Raw genomic sequence first — 17177 nt, 5'->3', positions numbered from 1 at the left:
AAATTTTGGGATGTCTGCATTGACTATGACACTCAAGGGCTTGCGTGTATTGAATGTGGATGACAAAAGTCTCATTCGCTTTATCATTCACCAATTAAAAATATACAATATTACAGACAGAATGATACAGATTAGGGAAAGAATCAGGAGAACGACAATAGGGTTACAATAGTAATCGAGCTCTCTTCCCCCAGCAGGGTTAATTTCACAAGAGCGACATTCATGATGTCTGTTGATCCCAAAACATTTAGCATAGATAGATTTATAGATTTCACCTTAAGGGAGAAACTCCACACCTCTTAGCATCCTCCTCAGTCAGGGCAGAAATCTGTGCACCTGTATCAATTAAAAAGGTCCCTGGTACATGTTTAGGACCCACAATAGCTGTGATTAACACAGCTGTTTTAGTGAGCTGCCGAATATAAATCCAGTCCCCGTTTCCCCGCCCACCACTAGGAAATGGAGATTCTAGTTTCCCTGATCCGGGGAAAAAGTTTGCTTTGATGGCTTGTCTGTGCCGTCAACAAAAGGGGGGGGCTGAAGCCGTGACAGATGCACTTTCTCTCACAGAAGAAAAGGAATGTGGTTTTAGCACAAGCCACTGGGTTACCAGCCTGCTCACTTTATCTAACTGAGCTCAAATTATGTAATTGAGTCCATTAAATCCTTATGAATTCCCTTTTTAAGCCCTAAACGCCACCAATGAAGTTGGACCGAAACAGATTTAGGTTGCGACTGTTCTTCAGCAACATCTGCAGTTTTGCTGGGATGGGGGAGTACATTTTTAACTCCTACATGACGGATGCCCCTTGATCTTTCTTCCAAAGGCTTCACAAGACAGTAATCAATTAATCATTGTGCTGTCTCCCCCCCACTTTAGGTCTAGGGTAAAGTCTGTTACCTAGCAGGGCTGGTGTTGAAAAGTTGGAGCAATTTGTGTAAGAGTCTGTAACAGTACTGCCTGCATTTCTGCTATTATCACCTCTGCTCATAAAACTCTCCAATCTCTCCACAGGATCCGTTGATGCTATGGTTCTCCAGAGACTTATTCGTGTGGCTTAAAGTGACTCGGGGAGTCCCCTTACCAAGGGAGTCATAATTTCAGAGTTAACAGGCAACATCATTGGTGATTCACACCTGGGAATCAATTTTCTTTCATGTATCATTTGTAGGCAAGCAGCTTTGTGTCTGCTTTCTAGCAACTGGTCAGCTGTGCCTGTTATTGCCAAAGGGTCTCCGCTATCCAGAGGGTTTAACCCTCCAGCCCAGTAAGCAGCACGTTGAGTCAAGGACCACGGGGCCTGACGATTGCCTGTTGTTAAGAAAACTCCGTGGCCCCAATAACCCTCAGCCTCCTTTTCACTCAATTGAATTTGGTCACCTCCAGTTGAAGACACACGCCACACATATTCCATTTCAGATTCTTTGATAAGACACCCGTATTCCTTTTTCAACTTTGCCAGTTCAGTGGCAGAATAGGGCCTTTCCTTAGTGGTTATATGGGGTATATATTACTGAAAAATCTGTGCCTTGCCTTGCCTCCTAACTTCTGCTGCTTTTCTCTGTATCTGTGTTTTGTTCACCTGTGCAGGTTTGCAGAAAACACCGTATAAAAAGATGCCACATGCAGTTGAACGCAAGGAGCAGTGCAGAAGGATATGCCATCAGAATTTTCTGTTCCTGCGTTCGTACCACCCTCCCTGCGAGGGAGCTGGGGAGGCTTTGTGCTCCTGCCTCTGGGATCCTTCCCATGTTTGTGACACCTGCCAACTTCAGTTTCTCCGTCTAATGATGATTCTGGACATCACTGAGCGAGTGCACCTGGTTGTCTGCAAAATACCACTGAGGCTCCCAAAGAAAATGGAAGTTGCAAGCCTTCCAGCTTGGCAACCTGTCCCGTTTTTAACAGGGGAAGGTTTGGTGGTGCTCCATCGTTCCTGTGTGTTTGTGTTGTTGCATGAATGACAGCTGACAGTACCCTTTCCCTGACGCAGCTGCTTGCCATCTGTTGCCAAGTTGAAAAGTGAGAAAGTTTTAAGTGGGAGCTGAAGGCTGGAGCTGCTGCATTCTTTTCAGCAGTTCTTCAGACCGAAGCATGGGAATTGCATTTTGTAATTAGAAGTTGTTCTGACAACCTGTCCCTTGCAGCTGCCAGTTGACCTGCTCATGGTTACTTGAAAAACGATGACCTGAAAAATGACATTAACACAGTCACGTTGTCAGGGCATTCTGATGAGTGCTTACCTCCTCATCTACTTAAGCATCAGACTGAGCGTGTGTCCACTGTGTCCCAGAGCATATTTTAAGGTGAAATAATTTCCTGACACAAGAGCTTCCTCCTTGACCTGCAATGCTGAAGTCAGGCTTTGTGCCATTCACAATGGATGAGAACCCCTCTCGGTAGGAAAATGTGATCGTACTATGCAGCAGCACAACAGCCGAAAGTGGTGGGAAGAACCTGCGGCAAGTGAAACAAATGTTCTCAGGCCACACCATGTCTAGGTAAAGTTTTTCTAAGCTCCCTCAGTCAGAGATAGACGTGTTGTGTCCCGTGATTTGGTGACTTTGATCCCCTGCTGGTGGATGTTAGAGACAAACATAACGTGTATGCCCCAGTGCTTTTGGTGGGTAGGTGGAACACTGCTCTGAACCTGCCTGCCTTGCTCTCCAAAACCTATTTCACATTAATCAGACAAACATTGCTACTTTATAGCTGCCCCAGTACCCCACAGACTGTAAACACCTGGGCTGCAGCACCCCAGGCTGACAGCTTTTCAGGGTTAGGTGTTCCTGTACGTTCCAAGCCTTGCAGTCTCTGAAAGCAGTGGAGCCTCGGTGATCTATACACGCCAAGTGTCCCCAAGGGGATTCATTTATCACCTGTGTTTCTGACAGGAACACGTTGCTACCCCCCTTTTACCTGCCTGATCTCTTTTACATGGGAAAGCCCTGACGTATGTTGTTGAAGAAGTATCTGTCAGGAATTGCCTTTCTTTTTCCAGGCCGCCTGCCTTTATGGAGCACGATCTGTCGTGACTGCAGTGAGTATTATTCAGGCCTCAGCCAGATTTCTGAGGCAAATGCAACTGAGACCAATGTCTCTCATCTGGTTCACAGCTGAGTATTGCCTATAATTGCCTATAATCACAGCTGCTTTCTTAACATCAGGAGCAGAGGCCACCGTTACTGTTTCATACCTAAGTCAAAAGGATATGGATTAAGAATTTTATGAAACAGTTTACCATTAAAGGTTCTTCCAAAGATGTGATGAGAATATTGCCTTTTGCTCCTGCTCTACCAGAAATGTATTTGAGTAGACTGAAAAGAGGTTTTTTTTGACAATTAAAAGGAACATGCAGACATTTAAAGCTGTTCCCAAAGGTGAGTGATGGAGGTAAACAAATGAGAAAATAGCTTTACTTTTCCTCTAACTTTCTTCTTTCAGCAAGCAGGCAGTAACTGATGAAATGTGAAAAAGCCTTGCATAGTCAGAGTATCGGGCGCAGTGCAGCTCTTCAGAGTTGTCCTGGAGTCTGTGGATATCTAGTAGCTTCTGCCTGGGCAGTGTGTAACTCACCAGCACGCAGCAAGGGGCAATAGGAACGCTCCCACCTCCCGTGACGAGGCTGCCTTCTGTGTTGGGCCCCCCCAAGGGGACACCCACCCCAATGGACCAGGTCTGCGTCAGCTGTGCAGAAGGGACAGTTCAGAAGGAGCTGGTGTCGCTCAGGACTTGCTTTGTTTCAGTCGGGACTCTGTGATAGCCTGTATATTGATGTTAAACCCCATGATTTGATAAGCAGAGCAAGCCAGTTTTTTTCCCAAACACAGGTGGATTTTTACTGATGTTGAATCTGATCACACTGCAGCTGTGGTCAAAGTGTGTGCAAAGACACACTCTGCAAAAGTACAAACCCAAACCACACACAGTTCATGATACTGCAGAAGTCACACAGCCATTCCTCCTTTCACTCCTGGGCACTCACTTTTGCTGCTTTTACTTCTTACATCTTTTTTCTGCCTCTGGGAGAACAGATAATGTGTGGATTGGAAAAAGCACTTAGCACATTGATCTGGACATTGTACACTGGAAACAAGGTTGGAGCACATGAATGCTACAGGTGAGCTGGGATGGCATTCAGGAGGAGTGGGAAAGAGGATGAGAAGAAGGAATATTTTGCTGGTGGGTATCTAACTCCACAATACCTGCTATTGCAGAGAAGGTGAATAAAGGAGTGAGGCTGAGAATGGCATATTCCAGAGATGAGAGAGGAAGAGGTAAATGCTGAGGAATTAAAATGATGCGGTGGAAGAGGGGCAGCAAGACATATTTCAAAGGAAACTGGATGCAGGAGCGTTGCAGTTCAGTACAGGAGTGTGCGGGCTCCTGTGGTGTGTCTGGCTGGGCTGGAGGGAAGGCAGCAACGCCCTCGGCTGTACCAGAGTACTCTTGTACCAGGATGACAGACAGATCAAGTTCACAATTATGAAAGACATGCTCTGGCACGCAGGTTTTTTTTGACTGAGAGAGTGCAGGTGGAAAAGGTGTTTCCACACGCCAACACGGCTTGAAAGAATCCCCTCCCAGCCTCTTACAGTAAAATAAACTCTGAAGCAACAAAGCATGCCTCAACAGTGCAAGACAGCCTTTTTCACTTATTGCTCAGGTCATGATTCCAGATTTTTACCACTGCTCAAGAGGTCTTTCATCTACAATGAATCCTAATGGTGGCAGTCAGTGCTACATTCCTGTTTCCCCTTCAAATATCTGTACTGATGGCTTTGCAAGCTTGGCATTTGAATTCTGACTAAGCAGGCAGAAGAGATGTCAGCCTGAATTGGGAGCAGGTGAAACATCCTTCCACCTGTCTCTTTCATAAGCTTTCCTTGCCCAGGCTATTGCTCTCCCTCAAGAGAAGTGACACCGTTTCCTCAGCAAACAAAACCAGCTCTCCATGCAAGCCACAGACTTTTGGCCCAGCATAAGAGGCTTTGTGCCCTTCAGGATTTTTCTCTGTCAGAAGTGCAGTCTTTTATCGCAGCAGCTCCTCTCCCCTTGGCAGTATCTGACTCCTTCTAAGGTGTAGGGCTTGTTCTTCCCCTCTCTACCACCAGATCCCGCTGTTTTCTCTTCCTTTCGACGCAACTGTTACTGGTGGGGAAAATGGTGCCTCGAGATATTTTTAGTTGCTCAGGTATCTCGAGGAAGAAGGAGCCCACTTAACGTTTGTGAAAAGATTAGGATGTTTTATGTGAAACTGGAAAGTTGAATGGGAATGGAAACAGAAGGAGAGAGCATACAGGCAGTGGTTTTCTGGTTTTTTTTTGATAGTATTCCCAGATCCATACAAATGTGAAGACTGAAAGGTGTCACTGATCCTTTCTCTCATTTTTCTGGGAAAAATTGTACGTTGATGGATAAAATGGGACATCAGTTCAAGGGGCTCACTGTTCTGTTGCTTGCTGGGCAACAACAGCGTCGGGTCACGGTAAGTTTGATGTTTTGGGACTAACAATTTTATTGTATATTTACTGCATGTCATGGGACCTCAGAGGTGATCCACTGTATATGGAAGTGTCTGAGTATGATCAGTAAAGAACTGGCTTTGTAGGGCTATGAATGTAATGATGCCATCAGCCTGGTGCTGTCCTCACTGTAACACAGACTTTGCCTTCAGTAACTTTGGAAGCTTTTCTATCTAGCTTTCATAGTTCCAGTAGAATAGCAGACTTGATGAAGTCCTGCCTAAGCCAGCTGGGAAGTTTGCTGCTTAACCCACTCGCAGATCAGCTGGTGAGCAATGGCCTGTTTGGGAGGGAACCAAGGTAAAAAACTGCCATTGTCTTGTTTCGAAGACCTGTGGTCTCTCTTGAGACCCTCCACGATTTCCTCCAGGCCAAACCAACGGGCTTCCTCTAGTTCCCGGGTGTTCATACTGATCTGGAAAGAATTGAGAGTAGCAATTCCTTAAATCCAATTTAAATGTGGGCAGCACTACCTGGCTTGTTCTTCTACCCACAAAAATCTACGCTAGAGTGCTTTATCCATGCCTGAATCGAGTACTGATGCCAACACAGTAACGGCCATTGCTATCCATCAGTGCTTCATTGTCTTGGTTTCCTTAGCGAAGCCACAAATCAGGTAGCCCTATTTCATCGTGGCACTGGCCGGCAATGTACCAGTGACTGAACACAGTAATTTACATGGCAGAATCTCCACGTTCTACGGCAAATATGGTATTAATACTAGAAACTACCTCCGCTGCCAAGTTCAGAGAGAAAAACACAGGGATGTTGGGCTCCAGGCTTCTATATATACAGTGAATTGTGCAAAATCTGGCACGGCACAACGGAAGATAGGATTATTTTGAAGTTTGTTCTTCACTTGTAGAGAAAGCTGACGGAAAAGTGCATTTAGAGAGGTTCTGGTGCCCTCCAAACTAAAGTCTGTGGACTGAAAGACTGCTACAGAAGGCGGGCAGTGGAATGCCTCGGGGGAAACAAGAGTGTGCTCACCTCAGCCTGCTGTGCTCCCACCAACACGTGACAACCGAACATTAAGCAGCTGCTGGGAAAGGGCCAGTGCTGAGAAGCTGAGTACCGGAGTGACTTCACCTCCAGGCCTACCTCTTCAGCCACTTCTCGTCGGACTGTCTCCTCCACATTTTCACCTAGAAGCAACCAACCTTAGGTAAGGACAGCCTGGCCTCAGGGCAGCAAACCTTGGCAAAGAAAATGCAGGCACACTCATTTCTGAGGTGTTCCAGTCCCGACTGCTCAGGTACATGCAGAAGCTTTGACTGTGCTGACCTGGAAACTTGTCAGCAAGGTGCTCAATCAAATCCATCAACAATGTTTGTCTCCCTTAAACAGAGACATCAGAACCATTTTGGGGTTTGTGTGCATACAGATGGTGGACAAAACAATCACAGAATCACAAGGTTGGAAAGGACCCATTGGATCATCGAGTCCAACCATTCCTAACACTCCCTAAACCATGTCCCTCAGCACTTCATCCACCCGTTCCTTAAACACCTCCAGGGAAGGCGACTCGGCCACCTGCCTGGGCAGCTGTTCCAGTGCCCAATGACTCTTTCTGTGAAGAATTTTTTTCTGATATCCAACCTGACCCTCCCCTGGCACAGCTTCAGGCCATTCCCTCTTGTCCTGTCCCCTGTCACTTGGGAGAAGAGCCCAGCTCCCTCCTCTCCACAGCCTCCTTTTAGGAGGTTGTAGAGAGTAATAAGGTCTGACTGACAGGACTGACAATGCTGACTCTCTTCATCATTCCCCTTTTTAAGCCATTTTCCTTCCTGTAACAAGAGGTCTGTAGTTTTTCTTCCAAGCCAGACTGCACTAGACATGAAATGGACTAAAAAAATATCGGAAGTTTTAACCTGGGAGTCTTATACTTGTATTTACCATCAGGGAGTACAGCATCTAACACACACCCATAATTCCCACTGTCTTCAGGCAGATAGAGCTGTTTTGAATTCCGTCTGAATGGCAACACTAATCTGTTTACATCCAGTGTGCTTTTCCCTGATACCACCTTTGTTTCCATCTGTGAACAATGGTTCACTTTATGTCCTATCCTTCTGCCCTCAGGCCCTGTGTGTCCGAGGCTGCCACGCTGGATCAGAGACTGGCTTACCCAGGTCACAGAAGCCTGACAGAGCGGTGAACATCCCCTGCGGAAAAGAGGGCTGTCGTGCGAGGAGACATCGGCTCCCATCAGACACCAGGCTGATAACCACCGGAGACATCTAGGAAATGCATCAAAAGGAAAAGCAAGGAGCTCAGACCAATTGAGTAAGAGTAAATCGTTGCTTTTCCTGGCTGGTAGGGAGTCCTAGGATGAACGCTTCAAGTTCCCAGCTACATGCCGAGCACTCCTGTCATCTTTACAGGTTCTCCTCTTGCCACCCAGCAGCATTGGCTTGTCGCCACAGAGACCCTGTGCTGCTCACCTCGGCTGCTCAAGCGCTCACCTGTGGATAGTAAGTTATTCCACTGGCAAGGCAGACACGCTTGCTGCCGGCCACATTTTTCTGAGTGGGCTGCCCAGTTTTGCTACAGTACTGGTGGGAATTGTGCCACTGGAGAAGGGACTGGGCCTGCAAGACACCAAGGAAGAAACACAAATCTTATTTATAGCTCAAGCAAAGAGAAAATTCAGAGCAGTCTTCCTGACTGATACTTTGCTGTCTTCTCCCCAGCATCCAGTCATGTGGATAAACTCTGATTATGTCTGGAAGCCTCTGAAAGGTAAATGAGATACGGGCACTGCTTTGAAAACGGGCAGATTCTGCAGTTGATGTTGCATGCTTCTTGCTCTAGCACCCAAATTTGAACGTGTTTGGGGGAAGTGGAAGAGCATTGTTCTTTATTGGGATATAATGGAAGTAGTAATGTGAAATGAACTACTCTAAGGAGTCTCCAATCCAGAATATCTCCTTGAAAAATAGCCCAAGCACCACAAACATTATAGGGCAGGAAAAGAAACATGAGCTATTTCTACTTATGGGTCAGGACAGCTGATTTTCACACATGGGACCGGTCTTAGGACTTCAAAACATACGGCCAAGTAACAGCTTGTACGTGAGTAGTTTGAGAAACAACTCTGAGAGAAGACCTAGAAGTTCATTCATGACATTCAATTTGCCTCGAAAATTATGGAAAAATAGTGCCTGATAGTTGTTAAGCTGAGGACAACCTGCGATTGCTGCGACTAAAGGTAAGATCAGTATGTTCCACACTGGACACAGAGCAGGGTGATGCTAGCTGGGTAATTATTGTGGTCATTTTTAAGCCTCTTGTCTGTTTCCCTTTCTGTTGCAGGGTGCTTTTGAGATTGCTAATTTGGGAAAACTGCTGTAATTTATAGGTGTTTGTACCTAAATCAGTGCAAGTGTACAGTAAGCACTTCCACAATATGCATTAAATCGTAAAACAAAACGGGAGACAAGGAGAAGGGTTGATGTTAGAAACTGCAACTTTGTAAAGTGAAAATCCTGTACGATACCGAAGCCAGCAAAGGAGAATCTTTCCCATCCACTACGAAAAGAGCCTTTCGTAAGTCAGTAAACGATCCCTTCAGTTCAGACTCAATGACTGATTTCTCTAAGGCTCCTGTTTAAACAACAACAAAAATGTTTAATCTCCTAAATTGCTGTTATTATCCCAAGTTCGCGCCCTTCATTGTTCCGGTATACAATTTCTGGAAGTTACCGTGGAAATGACATCTCATCAGTGGTAACATTCCCAAATGCAAAGTGACCTGCCCTCAGCCCACCTTTACTGACACACAGAGGAACAGCAGTGTGGTTCTCTGCCTTTGACCACAACACTGAGTCCTCTTTGACAGTAAATGCTCACCCACCAAGGACCAAGGATGCTGCCTAGGCAGCAACTTTCTCCCAGCACATCAAATGTGATGCTAACACAGACGGAAGAGGAGTCATCCCAACCTAAATCCAGTGCAAAGTGTGGTACATGCTCGTCTGAACAACCGATCAGCACCGAGTTCTCTATCCACTGTCCAGTCTCTTCAAATTTCTCCAGGATCCTTTTCATCTCTAAAACAGCAGGGGAAAGGGGATGAAAAAAGCTGTGATGAAAGCAAATTCATACAACCATTGATGTTCTCGCTGGATCTTCAAGGCACACACTATCTTGGCTCAAGGCTCATGTGGAAGAGGTGACTAGACAAGTGGTCCCATCCAGATGGAGACCAAAGTCTGGCTTTCCTCCTAGCTGTTGGAAGTTTTGACCACATGAAACTAAAGATGCAAGTGTTGTAATGCTTGGGGAGCAGCTGTCCATTCCACTTCTTTCCTACACCAACCGATACCTTTCCCTCAAAGAAAACTTCTCCTGCATTACGCCAAATACCCTTTGTCAGTTAGACCTTGCTTGTTTTCCTGCCAGCCCTTTCTCTTCAAAACACATGGTCCCAACTGCTGAAAACTGATCATCTCAAAACAGACTAACTACACGTTCATACTGTATGTGTGTGAAAAGCAAGAGCTTGTGTCCACATGCCAAGGTTTTAACTCTAAAATAGTCTTTGGTTGCTACCAAACAGCGTGCTGTTTTATAGCTGCATGTTCCTGAACAGCTTGATAGATTTTCAATCCCAAACCAATGCGTTGCCTATTGCAAATGACTCTGTATCATTTCAGTCATGTGATCCAGGAGGTGTTTCTTTCTGGACATCTGCTTACCTGCTGCACTGAGCTGTGGTACCAAATATTTCATCCCAGCTTTCTGCAGGAAAGGGGAGAGATTGTGAAAGAGGTAGAAAGTTCCTGAGGTCTGGGCTTGTCTACAAAAGCTGTCATCTTCCTTTAGCTCATTTAAATATCTACAGTGAGAAAAGAATTGGGAAGATTAATTCAAGATCGTGTTGAGATTACATGTGTTAAGCTTGTTTGGACGCATTTATTCTGTACAGAGCAGTGAGGCTGAATGGACAGTAAAGATTTTATACACTCCACATGCTTCTAGAGTTATGGGCAACCAAGCCTACTATTAGATGATCCCTCTAGTGAAGGTGCCCTGTGTCAAAAAACATGGCAATTCTTTCTGCCACACAAGTAGCCTCAAGTCTTGGTCATCCAAGATCGTCAGTAACAGTCTCTTTATCCAAGAAGCCTGTGTTACAGACATGATCATCTATGTGCACAAATCCTTGATCTCCCCCTTTATCCTCATAATCTGGATGGCTCTAAATCCTGTTTGGTAAGGTCACCGGGTGACTCGGATGTTGAACATGCTTCCCACCAGGCTATGTCCACTACCCCAGGGTATGTTCTACCTGCCACGCTGATGGGAGGTAAAGACCAAGCTGAAGTATCGCAGCTCAGCTGGCCAGCTGAAAAGTACATTGTGAGTGGTACTTATTAATTCATAGAAGGGAATTAGTTGTGAAATGTTGGAAAGGGAATGGAAATAGCTCACCCGTTCCTCCTGTTTATAATAACCTGCATTAAGATTTCCCCATTTTTTAAAGCAGAGGTCATATCTCCCTGTTTTGACGTCATTTCATTGTCTGTTGGTTATATTTAAAAGCTTCCAATGAAAGGTTTTACAAACCACCTCTTCACAACATTGCACATGAAAAGACTGGAGGCTTTTCTACCCGCTCTACCATCCCTATCCAAAATATAAGTTTCCAGTATTTGTCTATGTTTTTAAGATAACAGTGATTTCAAATGAGCTTGCTTTAAGCAAAAAGAATTACATGGCTATGCCTGCTGCATGTTCAATGAAGCGCAGTGGTTACTACAAGACATACAGCTTTTCTTGTGGTAAACAACTATATGCATATGTAGTCATACAATCAAAACATATAAATCCCAGTTAACATAAGAGGTACACTGTGTCCTCCGGTCACATGGCCACACATCCACAGTGGACAAGTACTTAGTCCTGCTGCCTGGTGAGACTGTGGACTCCTTTTGGGTGAGATAGAGGCAGGATACAGTTTGCAATTCATCCGGCTCAAGGCCCTCTCTCTGCCTAAGACTGACGGGCCTCAAGAAAAGGAGGAGATGAGAACGACAGGCACAACCACATGCTGGTTTAAATGCACAAAATAGAAACATTTTCATAAGATAATGAGTGAAAAAAAGCAGTCACTAGAAACAGGGTCTCACAGTGTGCTGCTTTCAGTTTGTTTGTAGTATTTAAAACGAGGTGAGCAGCACCAACTCAGGTCTGTCATGTGTTTTAAGAGACCTTTAGCTAAGACAGCAAGCAGAGGCATTCACTAACAAAGCTGCAGCCTGAGAGAGACGGTTCTTATCAGTAGTGAAGACAATGGAGAGGTTTTAACTGTTACCATTCACAGAGCTCATGGAGCACTGCTGTGTTATTGCTGAACTGTTAAAAGATTAACCCTGGGTAGGTAGGAAGAGAACATGAACACCAAGCTCTGGTCTTCTCACTGTCCACAGGACTCAGATGAGTACTCACCTCATTTTTCTAACATAGGTGGAGTGTAACCTGCAGATGACAGAGGAAGCTCTTCTATACGCTGCTTGAGAAATCGCAGCCATAACCAACACCTGCAGGTAGCTGTCTCTGCTTGAAAAAAGAAACATAGAATACAATGCAGTGGCTCTGCAAAGTTAAGTTTGATTTAAAAGGTGCAATAGACTGCTGCTACCAGTAACCTTCCTCTCGCAGTCTGCAGAATGTTGGCATTTGCTTTCTAAATGATTGCTTTGGTCTTGTTCTCTAGTCATACATCAAATCCAGTTTCAGGCAATTTTTAAGACTATTTCAAGATACCTCAGTTAGTTTCCATCTCTGAGAGTGCACAGAAAGTCTTGCACAAATTGCTGTGAGATTAGGGTAAATATTCCTGTCTTAAACTCCTGTAGCCTGGGGAATAAAGCAGTGAAGGTGGCTGTGCTCTTGTTTGTTTCCTACACAGTTGTAATGGCCTCGATTCAACTGAACGCCCCATTGCAGCACACAGTAGATCTGTGGGAAAGTCACTGATGCCAGCAGAGACTGGAAGACAAAATATCAGCTGCAGAAGAGAAATCCCCAAGATAGAGGGGAGACAGCAGTTGCAGCTGAATTGGATCATCTCCAGCTATGAATATTTTCTGTGTCAAAGGATCCCACCACATTTTCAGCTCAGGCAGTCACAGACTGTGATTTGAACTCGGCTTCAGCATGTCAGAAAATAGCCAGAACCACCACCAACTCTGGCATTTATCTGAAAGCCAAACAAACCATGAATCCTTAGCAATTATTTTGAATGTTTCACTTCTCAGCCATAGCACTTGAAGCCCTTTAAGGAGGAAATTATGTTTGCTTCCATTTACAGAAGCCTCAGCAGTGCCAAAGAAAAGTACAAGTCCTTCCTTTCTGCAAAGGTCAGGGTGGCTCCTAAGCCTGGGTGGTGCCGGAGCAGAGGCTCCCATCTGTACATGCAGGCAGTTTCCATAGCCATCAGCATGGAGCCTTTCCCTCGTGGCTTCTGACATCTCTGCCCCAGATCCCTCTTTCCTTCTCTCCCAGCTGGGGTTGGTACTGTTGGAAAAACGTTAATTTAGCTGAAGAATTAGGGCTCAATTAAAATAAGATTAGAATTATAGGTTATGTATAGTGTATTTAGCATTTGATATATATTGTATTTGGCATTTAATTTTGTTGATCTTTATCACAGAATCACAGAATCACCAGGTTGGAAAGGACCCACTGGGTCATCGAGTCCAACCATTCCTAACACTCCCTAAACCATGTCCCTCAGCACTTCATCCACCCGTTCCTTAAACACCTCCAGGGAAGGCGACTCGACCCCCTCCCTGGGCAGCTGTTCCAGTGCCCGATGACTCTTTCTGTGAAGAATTTTTTTCTGATATCCAACCTGAACCTCCCCTGGCGGAGCTTCAGGCCATTCCCTCTTGTCCTGTCCCCTGTCACTTGGGAGAAGAGCCCAGCTCCCTCCTCTCCACAACCTCCTTTCAGGGAGTTGTAGAGAGTAATAAGTTTGTGCAGATTTTGTGTCTGTCTCTGTAGACAGTGACGGTTTTCTCACAGACCACATATAACCTTCACAAGTATGATATTAGGGAGTGCTTAGAAAGAACGCACTGACAACCTTCTCTGAACACAGCCTACATTTGTGAAGGCCAGAAGCATACCAAGGGCAGTCAAGTGAAGATAAAGAAATGCTGGTGTCCACACAAATGATGAGACAATCCTCAAATACATATGCATGAAGAAATGATGTAATCTGTTGAATATACATTAGATTGCAAAACACTTAAGGGTTAAATTGCGGACGCGCCGGGATCGTCTTGGAACCTGATTTGGGTGTGCATACCCCTGGTTCCCGGGGCCTCGAAATAAAGCACCGCATATAACCTTCCTGGAATGGTTATGTGTTTGTCTCTACGCTAACAGTACTCACTGGGATGATCCCCAGGGAAGACGGGGGAGCTGAGCCTGCTGGGGAACAGCATTAGCATCCCTGCTTGGCACTGCCGCAGCAGTGGGAACCTGCACGCTGCCAACTTGGGCAGATGCATGCGAGGAGGGTGCCTGAAACAGTGTCTGAAACAACGCTGTGGTGCGATGATGACGCGCCTGTCACTTCTCCACCCTCACGTCCCGTAGAGCCCGAGGGGCGAAAACCTCCAGCGCTGAATCAAGGAGTTCAGCGCTTTGCTCTGCAATGGGCAACAAGGATGTGAGTTCTCGGTCTCCGCTCACGGTGAGAACTAGAGCAAAAGCTTGAACCTGGAACGACGAAATGCAACCCCTTCCTTCCTTCCTATGAGCCAGAGCGGCGGATCGTGGTGCGGATCCCTCGGGGGTGCCGGGATGCAGCCCAGGCTCCCCCTCGCCCGTGCAGCCGCGCCGCCAGCCCGGCCGTCCCCTGCGCCTCTCCCCAACTTACTGCGCTCCGTGCAGCACGAGCGCTGCCTCGAGCGGCAGCGGACGGCCCGCAGCGCCCGGTGACCTCGGCTGGAAGCACGGGAGCCGCAGGCCGGATCCCAGTCGCTCTTCCCCCACGCCGGGAAGCCGGGAAATGTAGTCCTGTGCGGGCTGAAGCGAGCGCTAGGCGATGCTGAAGGGGTGTGGGATCCGCTCCGGGTTTGCATCAACTTCTGCACTCCGTGAGGCTCCCCGAGAGCAAACGCTGTTTTCCACCCCTGCTTCGCTGTCTCAGAAATCCTCTCGCTGCCTTTTGCCGAGGGGAAGTGACTGTGTCAGCCTAACTTGAGCTGTGCTTAAGAAGAGTTTGTTCCTCTTGGTGTCTTTCAGTTTTCCTTTTCTTTTCCAAGCTTCTCCCGTTTTGTTTGGTTTTGTTTGTTTGTTTGTTTTGAGTTTTTTGCATCATTAACATAAGAGCATTGTTTACAGTTAAGGACTGTACATCCTTAGCACTGGTGAGACCGCACCTTGAATGCTGTGTTCAGTTCTGGGCCCCTCACCACAAGAAGGATGTTGAGGCTCTGGAGCGTGTCCAGAGAAGAGCAACGAAGCTGGTGAGGGGCTGGAGAACAAGTCTTACGAGGAGCGGCTGAGAGAGCTGGGGGTGTTTAGCCTGGAGAAGAGGAGGCTGAGGGGAGACCTTATTGCTCTCTACAACTGCCTGAAAGGAGGTTGTGGAGAGGAGGGAGCTGGGCTCTTCTCCCAAGTGACAGGGGACAGGACAAGGGGGAATGGCCTGAAGCTCCACCAGGGGAGGTTCAGGCTGGATATCAGAAAAAAATTCTTCACAGAAAGAGTCATCGGCACTGGAACAGCTGCCCAGGGAGGGGGTCGAGTCGCCTTCCCTGGAGGTGTTTAAGGAACGGGTGGATGAAGTGCTGAGGGACATGGTTTAGGGAGTGTTAGGAATGGTTGGACTCGATGATCCAATGGGTCCTTTCCAACCTTGTGATTCTGTGATTCTGTGATCCTCCAACAGGAAAATATGCCGAGACAGGAACATATGCGAAGAGTTATATATTTCTAAAGGACGGAGCTTGTTTAGTGTTTCAGCACCCAAACCTGCAGCTGAATTTGCAGGTGGCAACCTCTGATGAGAACGCACGCTTTGCCAAGACAGGTGTTAGAATAATGAAAATGTTTTTCATGCCTTTATAACTTAACAAACGGATTCCTCTGAAATTTACTACCTAAAAGGAGGTTGCAGAGAGGTGCGTGTTGGTCTCTTCTCTCAGGTGATAGGGCAAGAGGGAATGGCTTCAAGCTGCATCAGGGGAAGCTTAGATTGGACATTAGGAAAAATTTCTTCACAGAAAGGGTTTTCAAGCACTGGAATGGGCTGCCAGGGAAGCGGTTAAGTCACCATCCCTGGAGGGTTTAGAAGGCGGGTAGATGAGGTGCTTGGGGATATGGTTTAGTAGTAGACAGGTATGGTTGGAGTTGATCTCTGAGGTCTTTTCCAACCTAATGATTCTAGGATTCTAAGTACTGAAAACATCATTCTGGGCTGGAACCTACCTACCTTCCTATATTTAGCACAAAGAGGATCTATAAACATACGAAAGCAAATGTTTCCAAGGCAGCCTTTTGCTTCTTGGTCATGAATTGAGACATTCTATTCAAGCATTCAAGTCATGTCACTTGAGAGTGTAGCTTGTAAAAATGATAAATAGGATATGCAGGGAACTAGCACTCTTTTTAGCAGCATCATGTACAAGTTTATGTTTAATTACACTTGGCTTATGTTGGTGTGCTTCCTGAAACAGAGCAAGCCCAGTCATATTAATCCATGAGGCTAATTGGATTTATGGACAAAACACATCTTCCCTTAATAGATAAAGGATTGAAATATAATCTCTAAGGGCAGTATCCACCCTGCTGTTAAGAGATTTATTGACCCTAACTGCCCCCAGAAATGGATCTTGCAAGAGGGGCTGGCTTTAGAGGGAATCAGTTGGGGGAGATACTTCGGACCTCAAATCCTGGGACAGCCTCCATGCCAAAGCAGTCAGTCATTTGGGAAGTGCACCCCCATCCAGGTGAAGGACAGAACACTATGCTGAGTGTAAAGGCTCCTTTGAAAGCAGAGGAGTGTAGCCTCTCATGGCAGGGGGGGTGGAACTGGATAATCTTTAAGGTCCCTTCCAACTCAAACCATTCTATGATTCTATATGCAGCTGGAAAATACCATGGATTAGCCTAATCTTCTATACCTGGCCTCTGCACTGTGTGAAGACATGAAGAGAAAGTAAGATCAGAGTCACTTCTTGTGGCTGATCTGATGGCTGTGAAGCCATGCAGTCTATGAGAGATTCCTCGCGCATTTTCCAAGAGTCCATCACCGGCTTGTAACTGCACATTGCCCAATGAAATATTTCTGCAGCACATAAGCAGGGGAGATGATTTAGGAAAAAACAGAGGCTTCCTCCTCATTTATTCATTTATTTTATAGCACAACTGTTAGTTGTCACTTTGGCACCGAACTGCTTCTCTGTAAGGATTTTTGAGACAGGCTCTGAGTTGTGCAAATGGCATCTATAACCAGTGTATATTGTATTTGTCCCCTGCAGATACTGCACTCCACTCTATAAGCAATCCTATGAGCGAAACGAAGGCATGGCCGTACAAATGCGTCTCTGAAAGCTTTCCTCAGCTTAGTAATTTGAGCTTTGGCCAGTAACCAGAGGAGTGAATCCCCAAGACTCTCCTGACGCAAG

The 17177-nt window shown here is 46.1% G+C and overlaps 1 protein-coding gene across 1 annotated transcript; it reads right to left on the bottom strand.

The window, feature by feature from the left end:
* Positions 1 to 3693: 3693 nt before the first annotated feature.
* Positions 3694 to 12090, bottom strand: NUDT13 (nudix hydrolase 13). Its single transcript, XM_054071978.1, has 7 exons — positions 11980 to 12090; positions 10227 to 10366; positions 9445 to 9578; positions 7992 to 8117; positions 7655 to 7766; positions 6517 to 6671; positions 3694 to 5941 (listed from the first exon to the last, which is right to left on the bottom strand). The coding sequence occupies exons 1-7, from the start codon at positions 12060 to 12062 to the stop codon at positions 5747 to 5749; spliced, it is 945 nt and encodes a 314-aa protein (XP_053927953.1). The 5' UTR covers positions 12063 to 12090; the 3' UTR covers positions 3694 to 5746.
* Between the last annotated feature and the right edge of the window lie 5087 nt (positions 12091 to 17177).

The sequence above is a fragment of the Cuculus canorus genome, chromosome 7 (genome assembly GCF_017976375.1).
Source record: "Cuculus canorus isolate bCucCan1 chromosome 7, bCucCan1.pri, whole genome shotgun sequence".
NCBI classification, from domain to species: domain Eukaryota; kingdom Metazoa; phylum Chordata; class Aves; order Cuculiformes; family Cuculidae; genus Cuculus; species Cuculus canorus.
The sequence above is the reverse complement of the archived record's forward strand: the minus strand, read 5'-3'. Positions and strand labels throughout refer to the sequence as shown.